General features: G+C 52.9%; 1 protein-coding gene across 4 annotated transcripts in view; it reads left to right on the top strand.

Moving 5' to 3' along the window:
• The window catches only part of Dagla (diacylglycerol lipase alpha), a 58,679-nt gene that overhangs the window by 26,711 nt on the left and 14,882 nt on the right, over nt 1–17,086 (top strand). For 2 of the 4 annotated variants that reach the window (XM_076917114.1, XM_076917118.1), the window contains 8 exons: nt 4,027–4,097; nt 7,117–7,254; nt 7,638–7,849; nt 9,009–9,110; nt 9,503–9,641; nt 13,052–13,139; nt 14,978–15,112; nt 15,637–15,714. In XM_076917114.1, coding sequence (XP_076773229.1) covers nt 7,160–7,254; nt 7,638–7,849; nt 9,009–9,110; nt 9,503–9,641; nt 13,052–13,139; nt 14,978–15,112; nt 15,637–15,714 — 849 coding nt within the window. In that variant the 5' untranslated portion in view covers nt 4,027–4,097; nt 7,117–7,159. The remainder of the gene's footprint in view (nt 1–4,026; nt 4,098–7,116; nt 7,255–7,637; nt 7,850–9,008; nt 9,111–9,502; nt 9,642–13,051; nt 13,140–14,977; nt 15,113–15,636; nt 15,715–17,086) is intronic. The other 2 variants (XM_034522504.2, XM_076917125.1) reach the window with 1 other exon arrangement.

The raw sequence follows: 17,086 nt of genomic DNA, 5'->3' as shown, positions 1-17,086 counted from the left end.
CACAGAAAGGAGAGCCAAGCAAAGGAGAGACTGGGCCTTAGCTTGTGCTGTTGGTGGTCCCATATTCCACAGCTGGGGGGCGGAGGGTGGGTGCTGGCCGTTTGAGTCACCAGAGGTCTGTGGAGCAGCTCCCTAGGGACAGAGCTCTGCTTGCTGTCATTTGATCCCTGCTGGCTTTGAAGATGACTTGGGAGTGGCTGAAACCCAAGAGCCTGAGCTTCTGGCCTGTGCCCTAGATGGTTGTACTGCCCAGGAGGTGGCTTTCTAAGGCACACACGATTCATCTGGAAGCTTTCTCTTACCTTTGAGCAGCATGCACCCAAGCAGACCAGAGCTGAGGGCTGGTCCACTGCCTGAGGAGGTGGGGCTGAACGTGGCTCAGGGTAGGCTGGGCCCAAGGGGTGGGAGGTTCCCAGAGGGGAGGTGTCAAGCTTGGTGTGCCCACTTAACACCTCATTAACGACCTCATTAGGGATCCCCTAAGGAAGCGAAGGTGCTAATTCCTCTCTGAGGTGTCACCAGCATCAGAGACTGACAGTCTCCTCTGGAGGAAGTTCTGAGGAGCTGAGAATGGGGTAGAGCTGAGATCTGGTGAACTTCCCTTCTGGGGCCATCTGGGAAGCCAAGAACTCCCCGAATGTAGCCCCAGCAAAAGAAAGGCTTTGTGGAAGAACAGTGTGGTGGAAGGAATATTGGACTGGGCCAGAACTTGAGGAGGCCTCTGTCCTCAGGGCGTATTGAGTTTGGGTAGGGAAGCGCTCTGCAGTATGATGACCTGAAACTCAGTTGTACAGACAGATAGATACACAGCTTTCTCATAGGAATGTGGGTTTGGAGTGGTCTATAGCCTTTTGGCCTTGGGCAGGAGTTCAGTAACCCAAACTGTCCCCTCTAAAGAGATGGCCTTCCTGTCTCACTGACTTGTGGATCCAAGGAGTCAAGACCCTGGGTAGTTTCCTCAGAGATACCACCAACCCTACCTGAGAAGAGGCCACTCAAGGATTGGGGCTGGTGCAGGTCTGCCTGCCACTGGGAATAGAGGGCCAGGGAATTACATTGCAGGGCAGCAGGCTTGGTGCACAGGTTCTGCACACATTGCGGGGGGGGGGGGGGGGGGGGGGGGGGGGGGGGGGGGACGACTGAATAAACCAGAATGGGAACAAACCTGGCTTCCTTGAGCCACTGGCTCTGCATGTGCTCATCTGCCCCTCACAGCCCCCCAAACCCCCAGGGAGAAGGGAATTTGTTCATTATCTCATTTGCACACAAGGAAACTGAGGCTCAGAAAAGTGATGGTCACAAGCCAATAAAAATAACAGCCCTGATCCCTGGTTCCCCTGGAGGGAAGGCGGTGGTTGCTTCTTGGAGCAGCCTCCAGCTCTGTGTACTTAAAAGAGGGAGTGATTAGGAAATCCAGTGGAGTGAGCTGGACTGCAAGTAATGGGAGGAGACTGGCTACATGCCTACTGCCACCTGCCTGGTCTGGCCCAGCAGCTCCCAGGGGAAGAATGCAACCTGAGGCCAGCATGGCTTGCCTGTCTGAGCCCCTGCAGGCCTCCTCTGCCCAGAGAAATGAACAAGCATGAGAGGCCTATGAGGAGAAAAAGATCTCTAAGGAAGAATTCAGAAGTAAAGCCTGGCCTGGCCAGAGCTAGAGGGACCTTTCACCTTCAGGAACTCCCCCTGCCCAGGACAGAATGTGGGGATTCAGGTCCAGGCTGCCAAAGAGAGGGTCCTGCCACTCTCTCCTGCCCTTCCTCCCCCATTCCTCAGCAGCCAGCAGCCCTCTCAGAGCAGCCAGCAGGAAGTAAAAGGCCCCAATTGATTCCTGGGGAGTTGGCTGGTGTCAGTGGCAGGGCCTGGTGGCAGATGGCAAATTCTTTTCATTGAAGAGGAGTTGGAAGATAATTAGCGTGAGAACTAGAAGTGGAGCTGGTGATAAACGGAGCCTGGTGAGCCTGGTGGGGAGGGCTGGCCCAGCACGGGGCTCTGGAGCCTTAGCCTGTCTCCAATGCTCCCTGAACTGAGTGACCTTGGGCAGGTTACCTGGACCTCTCTGAGCCTCCAGCTCCTCATCTATAAAATGGGGAGAAAAGTAGCAGTTCATAGAGAGTGTTAGAAGTATGAAAAATGGATTCTGTGACTGTTGATACCACATCTAACAGCACTAAACACTACATAATTTAAAACAACAAAACATATGGCTGAGTAATTGTTGGAAGCAAGTCTAGTTCAGTGCAGGTGTCACCCTAGTGATAGGGTTAGTTTCTCATTGCCCCATTTCTGTAACTCCAAGCCTGATCCCTAGACGGTGCTTTTATAGAAGGTCTCTGGTCACACGCCCAACAGAACAACAGAACTGGCTTCACAGCCTGACTTTACTTTCCCCTTGCTGTGTTCCTAACTTCACGGAGCCTCAGTTTCCCCATCTATGAGATACAAACAGGAGGGCTATGGTGAGGACCCCTTATGCTAAGGGGTAGAGGAAGTGAAACTCTGCCCTTCAAGGCCATAGGTTGAGATGAGAATATGTCAGGTGTCTGTTAGCCTCAGACCCTGGCTTGGGGGGGACAGAAGACTGGCTTTCTTCTCCTGGTCAAGCTGCCCCAGGCACACTGTCTGTGCTCTGTGGGGCCAGGCATTTGAGGACCTCTCTCCTGCTGAAATTCTGCCCTGGCCCTGGGCAGACTCAGCTCTGCCTTCTGCTCCAGCACAGCTGATGTGTGAAAAGCAACAGCTTTTGGGCCCCCAACTTGGGTTGCATACGCCCGGGCACAGGCTGGTGGCGCACGCGGCCCTCAGCCCACACAACTTTCTGTCACCTCCCTTGCTACCATCTCCCTTCCTGTGTTTTCAAAGGCCAACCCCTTGGCCACCCTGCCCAGGTGAGCCTGGAAATAAGAAAGGCACTTCCTCAGGGATTCTGGAGCAATAGAAGGCGTCAGGCTGACAGACAACACCGGCTACTGTTGGTCCTCTCTGTGGGATCTACAGGACAAGGTCTTCAGTCTATCCAGAGCATACTCCCTTTGGTTCCTGGCAGCACTAGGGTGTGAGTAGACTTCAGGTTCTACTACAGTGACCACCTCGCAGGGACCTGGGCCATGCGCAGGCTTATGGCAGGCCCTGTAGATTGGCACCCATCCACTCTCACTCTGGCCTTGTGAAGGTGGCACCCCACTTTACAAAGGCAGGAACCACAGAGCATTGTCCAGGTGGTTGGAGGGTCTCCACTGAGTAAGCAAGGGGCCACTGCTGGCAAGCAGAGCAGGTGCGAGCCAGGGGCTGCTGTTTCTGTCCTGACCAGGACAGGGCTGTTGCTGGCAGCTGAGCCTTGGTGACACAGTGGTGGATTGGGGTGATGTCACAGGGCATTGTATGCCTACCGTGGTCCTAACCCCCAAAGCTCTCAATTGATCCCGGCAAAGGCAGCAACAAGGATTTAGGAAGTTAATTAGAAGGCGGTCCGTTCGGGGCCAGGTTGGGTTGAGGGGCCTGCAGGCTCCATAAGGGAACGGTCAAGGAGGACTTCTAAGAGGAGGTGCCTTTGTCTGGCCTAGAAAGAAGGGTTTGTGTGGTGAGAGCACAGGGTAACCAAGGTGTTGTTTCCACCATGGCCCCTGCAGAGAAGAGTAGGCTTGGGTGAGTTGGGGTTATTTCAGGAAGGGAGTGCGGGATGGTGAGGGGTTGGAGAGCCTCCCTATCCAGAAGGTTCCTGCCAGATGAGGGCAGGTTGTGTGCATCCCAAACCCTGCCTGGAATCAAAGAAAGTGCCCAGGGTTGATCCCTATTGGCACATAAAACCAGGTGTGGGGTATATTACCTGTAATTCCAGCACTCTGGAGGCAGGAGGATCAGAAATTTAAGATTTGAGACCAGTCTGAGATACAGAGACCCTATAAGCAGGTAATGATGGTGATGGTGGTGGTGATGGTGATGATGATGACAATGATGGTGGTGATGGTGATGGTGATGATAATGATGAAGGCAGCACATGCATTTTTAAAAAGAAGTTTGCATTTTTAGGAAGAGGAACTCGCAGAATGGTCAATATTTAACCCAGAGGCCTGAATCATCACCAGGAAAATTTGGCTATGGTAAGGGAGGGGGTGGAAAAAGAGACCCCTTAGGGCTGCCTACCTAAGTCATTCCATCCACATGAAAGGTACTCCTGGTACCCCTTCACACCCTCCAGGGTCCTGGTACCCCTTCACACTTGCCTGGGTCCTTTCACCCCCTGCACACCTGCCTAGGTAGGGGGAGCTAAGCTCCTGCTGGAGTGGGTGTGGCCTGCCCTGGAAGTCCTCAGGGTCTGGGAGGAGAGTCCTGACTCCAGCACAGTTTAGTCTTTGGGGGCCACTCTGGGGGTGGGGTGGGGGGAACTGAGGAGGTGCTCTACAGCCGCCCCAGGCCAGGAAATGGCCGGGCCCTCCCCCTCCCAAGACATTTCCTCCAAATGAAATCATAGCCCCAGCAGGGAAACAGGCCCCCCATTGTAATGGGCTGGGGTCTCCAAAGAAAGGACGTCTTTCAGGCCAATAAAAATAGAAGCCTTAGGATTTATGAATCTGTACAGGGGATGCCCCTTCTCCCCCCATCCTGTGACCTCGTGGTGACCAGCTGAAGATTGCACTGCCTTGCCTGGGAGGGCAGCTGGGCTGCTAGGGGTTCACACGCACTCCCTCTGCCTCCACCCCCACCGATGTGCTGTGGCACTGGCCCAGCACTGTGAGGGTTCTGCAGACCTTCTCTCTTGGGATCCTGACTGGAACTTTAAGAGGAAAGCATAACGGACATGTCACAGATAAAGAAACTGAGGTACAACCAGTAAGTTACACAGTTGGGTGGTGGATGCTGGGTTTATAGCTCCTGGGCTGGGACTCCTGCCTATGGAGTCTAGGACCTTGTTGTGTTAGCTGCCCTGGGTAGAAGCTGGAAGGGATGTTGGAGAGGTACGGAACCCTGATGCCAGGAACAGGACACGCGCGGGGTCAGCCCTCCAAAAGTCTGCCACATCACAGGAAGGCCCTGGTGCTGACCACAGCTGCTAGCCACAGACTGATCATCACCTTATCCCCAAGTGCAGTTCAGGTGCCATTGGCCCTATCATTTCAGTGTTGTAATGGTCCTGCAATCACAGCTACAAGTCCTGGGGTCAGAGAGGGCAAGGTAAGGCCAGGGCAGGGCTCTAAGTGCAAGGACCAGGGTGCTGGGCACCTGGTGAGCTACAGTGTTAGCCTTTCTAGACTCCTTGAGGGAGAGTGGGAGAGGAGGGACCCAGTGTGACTGTGAAAGGGCCATATTCTGCTTGAGGTGATGTACCAGGTTCCTGGCAGGGGCAGGACCCTCCCTGACCGTCCTCTTTGGGCAAGCATGGCAAAACATCTCCCCTAGCTTTATGGGGATAAAATGCAGGGCCTCAACAGGTGATGGTTCTGTTTCAGCCCCATGTCACACTGAATGTGTGTGGGGAGCAGGGTGGTGCCACCTCTGGCTTCCCACTCTGTGAGCCACCTGCACACAGGGAGGGAACAGGTACAGCGGTTGTTGGTAGCTCTGCCAGCCCCAGCCTTGCTGCCACCCATGAGGCCCCAGCTCCTTCCCATCCATTATTCCAAACTCTAAGCTATGTCCTGGGCTGCTTGTCCCAGATTTTGCTCCAGTCCTCAGCCTCTGTCCACAGTAGACCTCCCCACCCCCGAGCCACCCCAGCAGCAGCTGCTTCTTCACTCTGCATCTTTCTCCTGCTCCTCACAATCTGCCTGACTCCTCCTTGAGAGTGGGATGATGTCACTTCCTGGGGGGTGGGGGGAGTAGGCACGACCCCAGCCGCTGCTCAGGCAGCCAGCTCTGCTTCTGGGCACCTCTTGGGAGCATTCACTGGCTGGTCCTGGGAGATAAGCCCAGCAGAGCCTGTCCTGACATGACATGCTACCCAGCCACCTGGCCCCAGGCCCCTTTGCCCACTGTCAGGGCTATGCTCACAGGTCTAGGAAGGTTTGGCTGGGTCCTTCCCTAGTGAGTTTGGTCTCCACATACACATGTTTTCTTTGGAACTGTCACTAGAAAGAGGAGGACCTGCTGTCTACCCTTGGACCAGGTGCCATGTAAACTTCTGCTGACTTTGGGGGACAGCTGCCCTCTGGCAGGGGCTCCCCTCTGCATAGAGCTATCCTGGAGCAAGTCCTGGGTTTCAGCTTAGTCCAGCCTTATATCTTTGCTACAACTTTCTTCTCCCAGCTCCAAAGGAGGCCCCTAGCTCCTGGCCGCTCCTGAGCTTGTAGCTGGTTTGTACCTAGCTACTCCAGAGAAGTAGGCATCAAGCAGTGAAAGCTATCATCAGGTCAAGGGTGAGTGTGTTAGAGTGGCTGTCATTCTCAAGTGAAGGGCAGGTGTCTCTAGACTGGACCTGAACCATGACAGTGACTGAGAGTTTGGTAAGACGGGTGCAAAACCAAGTCGAACCACATTCACAGCTCAAAGGTCTCCCGTAAACAAGAAACCAAAGGCCTGGCTGTGCAAAGACTTACGTAGAGGAGTTCGAAGTGTTGGGCATCCTCACCCTCCACCTCTCACACACTCCCCTCCCACTCTACACGGCTTTCTGCTAAAGGACACTTGTTCTTGGTTCTGAAAGCCTTGGCCCAGAACCGTAAGTACCGGTCAGATTTCTTTGTGGAAAGACAGGGCCCTGGGAGCCGAACATCCCATTGATTCCACGTATGGAGAAAGAGAGAGTGAACTTAGGGTTGTTTTGTCTCTTTTTTGAGACCTAAGCTCCCCTCAGAATCATGTTCCTCCTAACTTAGTCTTCCAAGTGCTGGGATTTCAGGCAGGCCCAGGTCTTCAGTGGAGCTGAGCAGTTACTATGGGAATGATGTTAGGTAAGTGGCAGTCTGGTGGTGGCAGGGGTAACCTCAGGGGACAGGCTGAGATTGGTGTCAAGACCTTTGTTGTGAGGAAGCTGGAGAGGGCAGGGGCAGCTTCTACCTGGGTCAGCATCTCTGGTACCTGGAAGCCCATTGGCCATGAATGGGGATTGGTGCCAACACCCAAGATGCCTGACCACACCTGGTAGTAGCCCAGACTGTTCCAGGGTCCTCTTCTTGTTTTCAGGAGGTGAGCGCCTGGCCCGCTGAGCCTCCCAGAGCTGCCAGCCATGCCCGGGATCGTGGTGTTCCGGCGGCGCTGGTCTGTGGGCAGCGATGACCTCGTCCTACCAGCTATCTTTCTCTTCCTCCTGCACACCACCTGGTAAGTCTCAGCACTCGGGCCGCAGTCCAGGGTTTCAGGAGGAAGGTCTGGAAGGAAGCTTTCTGGTTACCTGTTCTTTTATGCCAGGCCCAAACCTGACTGTTCTGCTCCCAAACACTCCTCCAGGTATTCCCCCCCAACAGGATTCAGGACCCCTCCTGGCCGGGAGTCCTTCTGACCTCGGCAGTGGGGATAGTAGCCGTTGTCGATGCCTCTCTGTGCTGACAGTGGGGCACATCAGAGGCACCCAAGCCAGTGGACAATGTTCTTGTTGGGGAGATGCCTGTCTTCCTCTTCTACCACTGAGCTGAACCATGTCTGCCAGCCAGGGGCAGCACGAGGCACAGAGGCAGCCCACCCTTGTTCACCTGTACCCTCTGCAGGTTTGTAATCCTGTCTGTGGTGCTCTTCGGCTTGGTCTATAACCCACACGAGGCCTGCTCCCTGAACCTGGTAGACCACGGCCGCGGCTACCTGGGCATCCTTCTGAGCTGCATGATTGCCGAGATGGCTATCATTTGGCTGAGCATGCGTGGGGGCATCCTGTACACAGAACCCCGGGACTCCATGCAATATGTGCTCTACGTGCGCCTGGGTAAGGGACTCCTGTGGGGCCGGGACTGTTCTAGGGCTCCACGCCCTTCTCCTGCACTCATTTTCTCCCTGAGGTTTTGGTTGCAAACACAAACTAAGAGCCAAACCCTGAGGAACATGGGGTGCCTTACTGGACTAACAGCCTGACCCACCAGCTGTTTTGTGAATCTTCTCATTAGGGAATACACCCATTTATTTATATGTTGCATTTTGTGTTTTGGTGCCATAATGGCAGTTGAGAAATTGTTTTGTGACTCGATGGCCACAGAGTCTGAATGCTTGCCCTCATGGCCCTTCATAGACAAACTTAGTTGAGCCCTATTCGAAACTGTGAGCTTGTCTGCAAAATACTTTGATGATTCTTCTGAAACAGATCAGGAAACCCCTGAGGCCAGGCTGAGCCAGCTCCCCAGAGGACCAGCCTATATCACTTTTGGGCCACATCCCAGCAGCCTCTAGGGTAGTCCCAGGGAGCACTTCTCTCAAACTTCTCCACTGCTCCTGGGGAGGAAAGTGTTAGCTTTGTTTTGAAGATAAGGACACTGAGGCCAGAAAGACTAATTAGCTCGTTAAAGGTCATACAGCTAAGTCAAGAGAGAAGAGTCAGAGCTGGAATTTGAACCTATGCTTCTGTTCTAGCTCCATTGACTAGGCTCTTAGCTGCTATACTTCGCTGGCCCTGCCAGGCTGTCTTATCTCCTTTCCACTCTCACTGGGGCTCTAGACTTAGTACCCTAACGGACTGAATGCATGGCCATCATTGGTTAGCTCCTGGGCCTCCTCTCATCCTCCTATCCTACCAAACCAAGATTCTAAGTCTTCTGAGAAACAACAGTTTTCATAAGTTCCAATCTTCAGTGTTTTGTGACAAAGTTATTGGCAGTCTCAAATAGGGACGAGGAAACAGGCTCAGAGAGATTAGCTAACTTGCCCATAATGAGTCTGATTCCAAAGCTCTTGCATGAAACTGTGAAATCCTGAAGAAGCTGGGAAGTACTTGTTCCCTGTTCACCTGTGTAGTCACAGACTCAGCTCTGTGCTCCCCTGCTGTGAGATGGCTTAGAGGCCAGACAGCAGAAGCCAGGGTGAGTTTCCTGGGCCCTTCCCTGGTGGCAGACAGTGGTCTATAGTCTTTCATCAGAACCTGCCTCTCCTTGCAGCCATTTTGGTGATCGAGTTCATCTATGCCATTGTGGGCATCGTCTGGCTCACTCAGTACTACACCTCCTGCAATGACCTCACTGCTAAGAATGTCACCCTCGGTATGCACCCCATCTGCCCCATCAGCGAAGCCAGCCCTGGGGTGGAGGTAATAAGATCCAGCTTGCAGAGAAAGGAGCTCAGGTGCCACTCTAGGGAGACACCCAAGCACAGGTGCACCCTTTACCCAGTGTCCTGCCCTCTCACTTGGGGTCCCTACCAGGTGAGCAGCAGCAGACACAGAACTGTCCAAGTAGCACTAGGACTGTTTGTCACCTTCTCAAAAGTCCACTCTGTGCCATGCATGGGCCTTGAAGATCATGGCTTCTGAGCCTTGCTCTTGAGCTAAAAAAACAGCTGGGGACATAAAGGCCACAGTGTTCTTCATATATCGCTCATGACCCAGGCAGGTGGGCCTAACACCAGTTCTTTCTTCTCATTGCTGCCGCTGTAGGAATGGTCGTTTGCAACTGGGTGGTCATCCTCAGTGTCTGCATCACTGTCCTCTGCGTCTTTGACCCCACGGGCCGCACCTTCGTCAAGCTGAGAGCCACCAAGAGGAGGCAGCGCAACCTGCGAACTTACAACCTGCGGTCAGTCTACTGGGTGGGTGGGTGAGCGGTGAGCTTTGTAGAATGGCGAGCAGAGGAGGGTCCTGTTCTCTCCCAAATCACACACCAACTTCACAGAGCCACTGCTCTTTGTGAAGGCCTCACAGTCTCTCTGCCTCTTCTGTTCTTGAAAAGGTAAGAGTCGGGTGGGTATGGTGGCACATGCCTTTTGTCCCAGCACTCACTGCTAGTGAGGCAGACCAGCTCAAGGCCAGCCTAGTCTACACAGCAAGTTCGAGGCCAGCCAGAGCTACACAGTGAGATTCTGATTTTTTTTTTTTTAATTTTAGATACCCAAGAAAGTACATGGGTGTGTATAAAACACAATAATGTACACATAGTAACAATTCATGAAGAAAGCAAGGAGAAAGAAAAGAAAGAGCATAAGCAGAGGTGTATGGGAGGGCTTGGAGAGAGAAAAGAGATGAGAAAATGATGTAATTATATTATGTTCCCCAAAGAAAAGAAATAATTAAAAACAAAAGCATGTCTGCGACAGTACTGCCTGTCAAGCTGATACAATTCATTCAACCAGTTTGCCAATGTTAAAAGTGAGACTTGTATCTTTCCCTTTTTTTAGTTTTTATTCATGTGGGTACAATGCAAACATAAAAATTTAAAAAAAAATAAAATCTGAAAAAAAAAGTAAGAATAGCAGTTGCTGGCTCAGGATGTTGTTGTGAGATTTAAGTGAGATAATTTATACCGAGTGATTAACACTGTGGGCAAGGGCTGAGTTAATGGCAAGCCACTCAGCGGCAGCACCCGGACACATACTCGGTTATGGCAACAGCAGAAGACAGAAGTATTGTTCGGAATGAGTCACAACCCAGGTCCTCCCTGTAATGGGGGTGGAGAAACCAAGGTCCAAAGTTCACATGGTTGCCTGGTTACGTGGTGAAGCTGGGAACCAGCTCTCAGCCTCACTTTGGAGCCCTTACTTAACCATTAGGTGAGGCTGCCTCTAGGTCTCAGAGGTTGTAAGGAGTTCATCAAGGAAGACTTCCTGGAGGAGATTCCTCCTGGTGTTTAAAAGAAGTGGCAATGGCAGAGAAAATGAGAAGAGGGTATCCAGCATGGCCATGGTGACTTCTTTATTGAAAGCAAGGGCTCTTGGGATGAGTCGTCATAGTCCCCACAGCCAGGCTTCTCCTGGAAGGCAGGCCCCATGCTTAGCCCTTTGTGATTAGTCAGTCTTTTTGCTATCCCAGAGCAGCTGTGAGACCCTCTTCTACAGATGGGGGATCTGAGTCACTGCCCCAAGCCACAGTGGCAGGGTGTGGAATGGCATCCACCTCCAGCCCAGGGGAACAGGCTGCCAAGACCCCTGCCCAGCAGGCCTGACCCCACCCCAACTCATGCCTCAGACCTTCCATGTCGGCCCACCAACTTGTCACCGCCTCTAGTACCACACCCATGCCTGGCCTGGCCTCCTCCCAGCCTGAGATGTCAGGCCTCGGAGCCAGGGCTCCACAGCCCATTTTTCCCTCTGTGCGGCTGGCCACCGCCCCCTGTCCCACTTTGCCTGCTCTGAGCACTTGCCGCACAGACCTGTTTCTGGGCTCCTGGGCCCTGGAGAAAGCCTCCTTCCCTTTCTGACTCTGGGTGATTGCCTTAGGGGCTTCAGACTGGTACAGCAGGGTTGGTGCTCAGTCATTTTAATTAAGAAGCTCCCTGTGGTTTCCAGGCCCTGTGGAGGCCATAGCTTGCAGGCTCTTGACCTGTTGTGGTTTCTCCAGGTCTCCTGAGAGGCTGGAGGGCACAGTCTGGCTGTGGGGCTTCTTCAGGCTGACTACCTGCCTGCCTGTCCTCCACTGGCTCCAAAACTAACATTTTTTTCTAACAGGGACATTTTTCAAGCTATCAACTCCCAAGGGCAGGGACGTACACACCCTGGCTGCCATATGGTTGTTATTTTGGTTTCTGAAAGCCGGGAGTGTGTCTAAGTTTTGGTCCTTTCTCTTCCAGTTAAATCTGGTGGGGACTGGGGGAGGGTGTTATTCCCGGCTCTATCCCAGGAGGCTTGACCTTGGGTTTTTGTAAAAGGAATGTCTGTCCCCTTTTACACCATGAGACTCCCAACAGATAGGGCTGTCAGGGTCCATGAACTTCCTGTCCAGACTTGATATGTGTCTCTGGTATGGCCAGGAGCCTCTTCAGGTGGTTGCACTTGACCAACCTGTCAGCTTCTCACACAACCCTGGATCATCTGCCCCCTGGTGTTCATGTGCGGTTCTTAGTGGCGTGAGAATTTCCATCTGGCCAGAGGCTGGGGAGGACATTTCTCGTTCTGCATTTGAAATCCCTGTTGAATCAGAAAGCAAAACGTACATGAGGCCCTGAGAACCAAGCTTCACTCTCTCTTCATCAAGCCCCGGGGCGATGCGTATTGGTATAGGATGCAAGGCTGTTCCATTTTCTAGGGACTGCAGGTCCCTGGGACAGCTGGCCTCTTGCATCCTCCCTAGCCCCTCCCGGTGCCTCCTTTTTGGTCAGCTGCCTATGTAACCAGGGTTAAAGGAATGGAGAGCAGTTCTTGGCTGCACATACGAGCCAAGAGGCACAGTGTGTCATTCCTGATGACTGTTAAGTGTCTTGAATGCATCTGAGTGCCACCCTTGCCTTTTGCCCCTGACTCAGTGACAGGCTTTTAAGGGGACAGAACATTGCTTAAAACCCAGTCATAGCCTCTTCTGGCTTTGTTTTGAGATTCACAGAGTTTAGTGTCAGGGTAATTATCTTTTCCTTTTCTCCTTCCTTCCTTCCTTCCTTTCTTTCTTTCTTTCTTTCTTTCTTTCTTTCTTTCTTTCTTTCTTTCTTTCTTTTTGAGATAGAGTTTCTGTGTAGCTCTGACTATCCTAGAATTTGCTTTGTAGACCAGACTAGCCTTGAATTCATACAGATCCATCTGCCTGCCTCTCCCTCCCAAGTGCTGGGATTAAAGGAATGAGCCAACACCAGTGACATCAGAGCCATTATCTTTGTGCTCAAAACGCACCAGCTTCCTAGGTGCCCAGGATGTAGATGCGCTCCTGAGAACGTAGCTTGTTGTTCTCTCTGCTCACTCACCCCTGTGCCCCTAACTCCCCACCTGACCTGAGGAGATAGAACAGAAGGGACAGGGGCAACCATGTGTACCTGCCCTACCCAGACAGCAGCTGGGGAGCGTGAGGACCTCCACTGCTCACCAGGTTGGCTAGCAATACCCTGGCTGACTGGCAGCTGGGTCACTAGCCACTCAGCTGTAGCTAGCCTGCTGCCTATCCTCCCCAAGCCCACTGGAGAGCTCTTTGGTGTCTCCTGGGAACAGGCCATTTTACTTCTATAACATCTGGCCGCCTCCTCTAATCCAGATCCAAGACTTGACACATGTCAACTGTCTACCTTCATAGGCACCGGTTAGAGGAAGGTCAGGCCACCAGTTGGTCCCGCCGTCTAAAAGTGTTCCTCTGTTGCACCCGGACAAAGGATTCCCAGTCAGTAAGTACCCATAGTTGTTTGCCTCAGGTCCTCTCTCTGCCATGCAAGTGCCTTTCACTCCTCTGGTAATGCTAGTGGGTGGGGCTGGTAGGAGGTGGGGCATTGTGAGCAGAGTGACAGCCTGCTTGTGAAACAGTCTGCCTTTTCACTGAAGTACAGCCCCACCCTGCAAAACAGACATTCACCTGTTTCACTGTGGAAACAGAAAGCCCTGATGACTGATTTGGTGCCCTTGGAACATGGCTTAGTTTCAAAGAAAAGTACCATGTGGTCAGCAGTGGATGGATCTGGAAGGTCTGGGGTGCTGTTGAGTGCTTAGGCTGGGGCTGGGTGGCACACATCTCTGAAGTCTGAGATGTGGACAGACCCATAGTGTTGAGGAGCAAGCTCTGCAGACAGTGGCTCTGAGCTCTGAGCAGGAAGGGGGAGAATGGACCCCTCAGTGCAGGGTAGGAGGGTTAGAACTCACCTAACCCCACCCCTCATTTTGCAGATCAGTCAGCTGAGACCCAGAAAGACAGAATGATTTGCTCAGTATCCCACAGCTAGGTAGTAGCTAGGTAGCAGAGCTAGAGAAGTCAGAAGACCACTCCTTCCCAACGAAGATAGCTAAGTGCCCACCTCAGACACTTGGGGAAGCCTGGAGTGGCCCCTCCCTAACAGCACCCCTCAGGGACCTTAGATTGAGTACCTAAGAAAGGAAGCTCTAGTGTTCCCTGGCAGGTGGTGAGCACCTCATGGGGCTGTCTAGGGCTGCCTGAGAGATCCTGGTCCAGACCTGGCTGCAGGTGTACCCGGCAGAGGGCAGGGAAGGGAGCCCTGGAGGTGGAAACCAGGCTTACCTGGGCCTGTGTAGACACACTCATTTTCCCATAAGACACAGGCTCAGGGATGTTGTAAGAAGCTAATGTAAAGGTTACATGAACCCGGAGCATGATCCTGTTAGACACAGACAGCTCAGGGGCAGAGCCCATAAGAGCGATTTTTCTCCACCTTGTATGTTGTTGCCAAAGAACTATACTTGAATGCTAGTCTTTGAAGAATTTACATAAATGCCTGTATGTTCAAACCTGGCACCCTGAGCTGGGCAGCTGAGCGGTATTTGGCTCCATGTGGCCCCTTAGAGGTTTGAGCTGGTCGCCACTGGCATTTTTCTCCTGACTTGCCAGGCACTCAAGGATGAGACCCGGTGGGTGAGACAGATTCAATTGCCATGAGTTTGTTCTCACTCTGCCCTCTCCTGATAGGAGAGGCAGGGGAAACCCAGGACCACAGCAGACAGGGCTTGTCTGCCTCTGTTCTTTCCAAGGCCCAGGGCCAACTCGAAGCCAGAGAGGCCACCGATTATGAAATTGTACTTCTCAAACCCATTACAGGGGCCACTGAGCTGAGGCTGCTGAGAAGCAGGGGAAGCTTGAGATTTGGGAGATTTAGCAGGATTTCCAGGATTACAGCTGGTAGGGCAGTGGTAGCCAAATAGTTTGTGTGGCTTCTCTTCTAGAGAAGGGCTGCCTGGACCTCGATCCTGGGTATGTAGAGAAAGAAGAGGTAACAGTCTAGGTTGGCACCTGTGAGCAAAAGGTAGCATGAGTTGTAGGACTTCAGTGGAGAGGAGACCTGGGAGGTGGAGGAAGGGCCAGCAGTGGCGATGGTAAGGGCACAGAGCCCAAAGCAGGGTCTCCAGGTTCCTGCTGTATGGAGGTACCGCACACCTGAGGACAAAGTTGCCCAGGATCATGTAGGTTTCTGGTAAACTTGCCCTGGGTATTCACTCATGGTCTCTCCTTTCTCCTGCTGCCCCGCCATCGCTGCCTGCCTTCCTGGGCCTTGCTTGACAGGATGCCTACTCAGAAATTGCCTACCTCTTTGCTGAATTTTTCCGTGACCTCGACATCGTGCCCTCCGACATCATTGCTGGCCTGGTGCTGCTTAGGCAGCGGCAGCGAGCCAAGCGCAATGCGGTGCTGGATGAGGTAAGTACCCACTAGCTCTCCTGTGGGCCCCTACTTCAGATGCTTTGCCATCCTCTACCCATGGGCCCCCGGGGCCACTGTTACTGCTCATCACCATCCGCTGTCCTAGCTGAAACCTTCCACCAAAGTTGTCTGGACCACATGTGGCTGCTTCTGAGGCCAGCCTCTGAGGATGTCCTGTTCACTGGGGCTCAATGACCAATGCCAACTCCAGTGCTTCAGCCTCTGTCTGAAATTTGCCCTGGCCCCCTGTCCTCATCAACATGATAGTTCTGGTCTCTGTGCATCTCACGCAAAATCCCTTTCCCTCTTGGATGGCTCAAGACCATCCCTTGGGGTCTGAAGGTCTGGGTAGAATGAAGAAAACTAGAAAAAATAGGGAAATGTGATTTTGGAAAACTGCTGGAGATTAGAAGAGCTGCAAGCTACATGGTTCCTTCAGACCTTTGAAGCAGGCTGAAACTGAACTCTCTTCTCATCTTTACATCTGGACCACTGTCCATCTTACCGCGCCTGTTTTCCAGGCAAACAATGACATCTTGGCTTTCCTGTCTGGGATGCCAGTGACCAGAAACACCAAGTACCTCGACCTCAAGAACTCGGTGAGTGGAGCCTCTTCCCTTCTCCAGTGCCTCTCTGTATCTCCCCACAACTACATGGTGTAAGGCAACCCCACCACTCTTGCTCAACTGTCCAGGGAGTCTCAGATCAGGCCCTCAAGGGCTTTTACATTGTGCTGTTCCAATAAGCAGGGCCATGAATCTCTTAACCAAGCTCCAAGACATTTGACCCCTGCTTCTGGAGATTGCACAGTGCTTTATGGGGATGAGCTGTGACATTATTGCTGCTGCTGCTGCCCTCATAATAGGCAGCGGGGTATGGCATTGCCATTTAAAAAGCCTTTTTAGCAATAGAAACTTTCCTCAAGCACCTTTAGTAGAAAGCCCATGTGTACAGGCAACGTGGGTTCCATGGTATGAAGGAAGGCACAGCCCAGGCCAGTGTGGCCGAGAGTGGAACCACAGCTGCTAGCAGGAACAGTCAGCCTGGCCTAGAAGAGGCAAACTAGTTGAGGTGCATCCCTGCTCATTTGCCCCTCTCTGCTACCTGGAGTAAGCCTGTCATCCTCAAAGCCTTCAAGACAGATATAAAATGCCCTAGGCATGCATACCTTGAACCCAGAGCTGCAGGAGGAGGAACTGACCCATCCTAAATTCAGGCCAGCAAGGCGCTGGAAACTTGATGCCAAATAAGACAGGACTGGAAAAATTTTGGCCCTCGGGGATCTGTGTCTTTAGAAAAGCCCCAGGCATCTGTCTCCTCAAAGCAGACATCACTTCACGTTACCAGCCACATACACATACAGTCCATGCCCCTAGCCAGCTGCCCACCACTCACTCAGGCCGTGCCTGGCTGGCTCTTACCACCCCCTGGGGGGAGGTGCAGAGTCTGCACCTGCCACCTGGCAGAGGCTACCAGTGCCCCGCCTCCCTGTCCTGTCACCCAGGGTAATTGCCTCAGCGGCTACTGGCTCCTTCCTGAGTTCCTGAAGAGCAGGCAGAGGGTGCTGATTGAGGCCTACCTGTTTCACTTCACAAGATGACTAATCACCCTCCTTAACTTTTACAAGGTGACTAATTCCCTCTAAGTGCCACAGTCCTGGTGCCCAGGGGCTGGGGACTGACAGGCTTTGCTGGGACACTGCCATCCCAGCTTCTGGACAGCTCTTAGCACTGATGCCAACCATCAAGGGCAGCTGTTGGGTGGCAGACTCCTGGGTTTCAAACTGGCACCTTTCTCTAACAGGATCCCACTCTCAGGGAGACAGCCTATCCTAGCCTCAGGAACCTGGGACTCTGTGAATCAAGCCTGAGCCAGAGACATTCGGTGACCGGGTTCCATGCCCAGTATGGCTCATCTGGCTGCCCATAGACACTCCCAGCCTCAGGCCCTAAGATTTCACAGGGTTACGTT

Source organism: Arvicanthis niloticus, chromosome 1, assembly GCF_011762505.2.
Source record: "Arvicanthis niloticus isolate mArvNil1 chromosome 1, mArvNil1.pat.X, whole genome shotgun sequence".
In the NCBI taxonomy this organism is placed as follows: domain Eukaryota; kingdom Metazoa; phylum Chordata; class Mammalia; order Rodentia; family Muridae; genus Arvicanthis; species Arvicanthis niloticus.
Note: the sequence above shows the minus strand (reverse complement) of the source record. Positions and strands in the feature narration are given on the sequence as shown.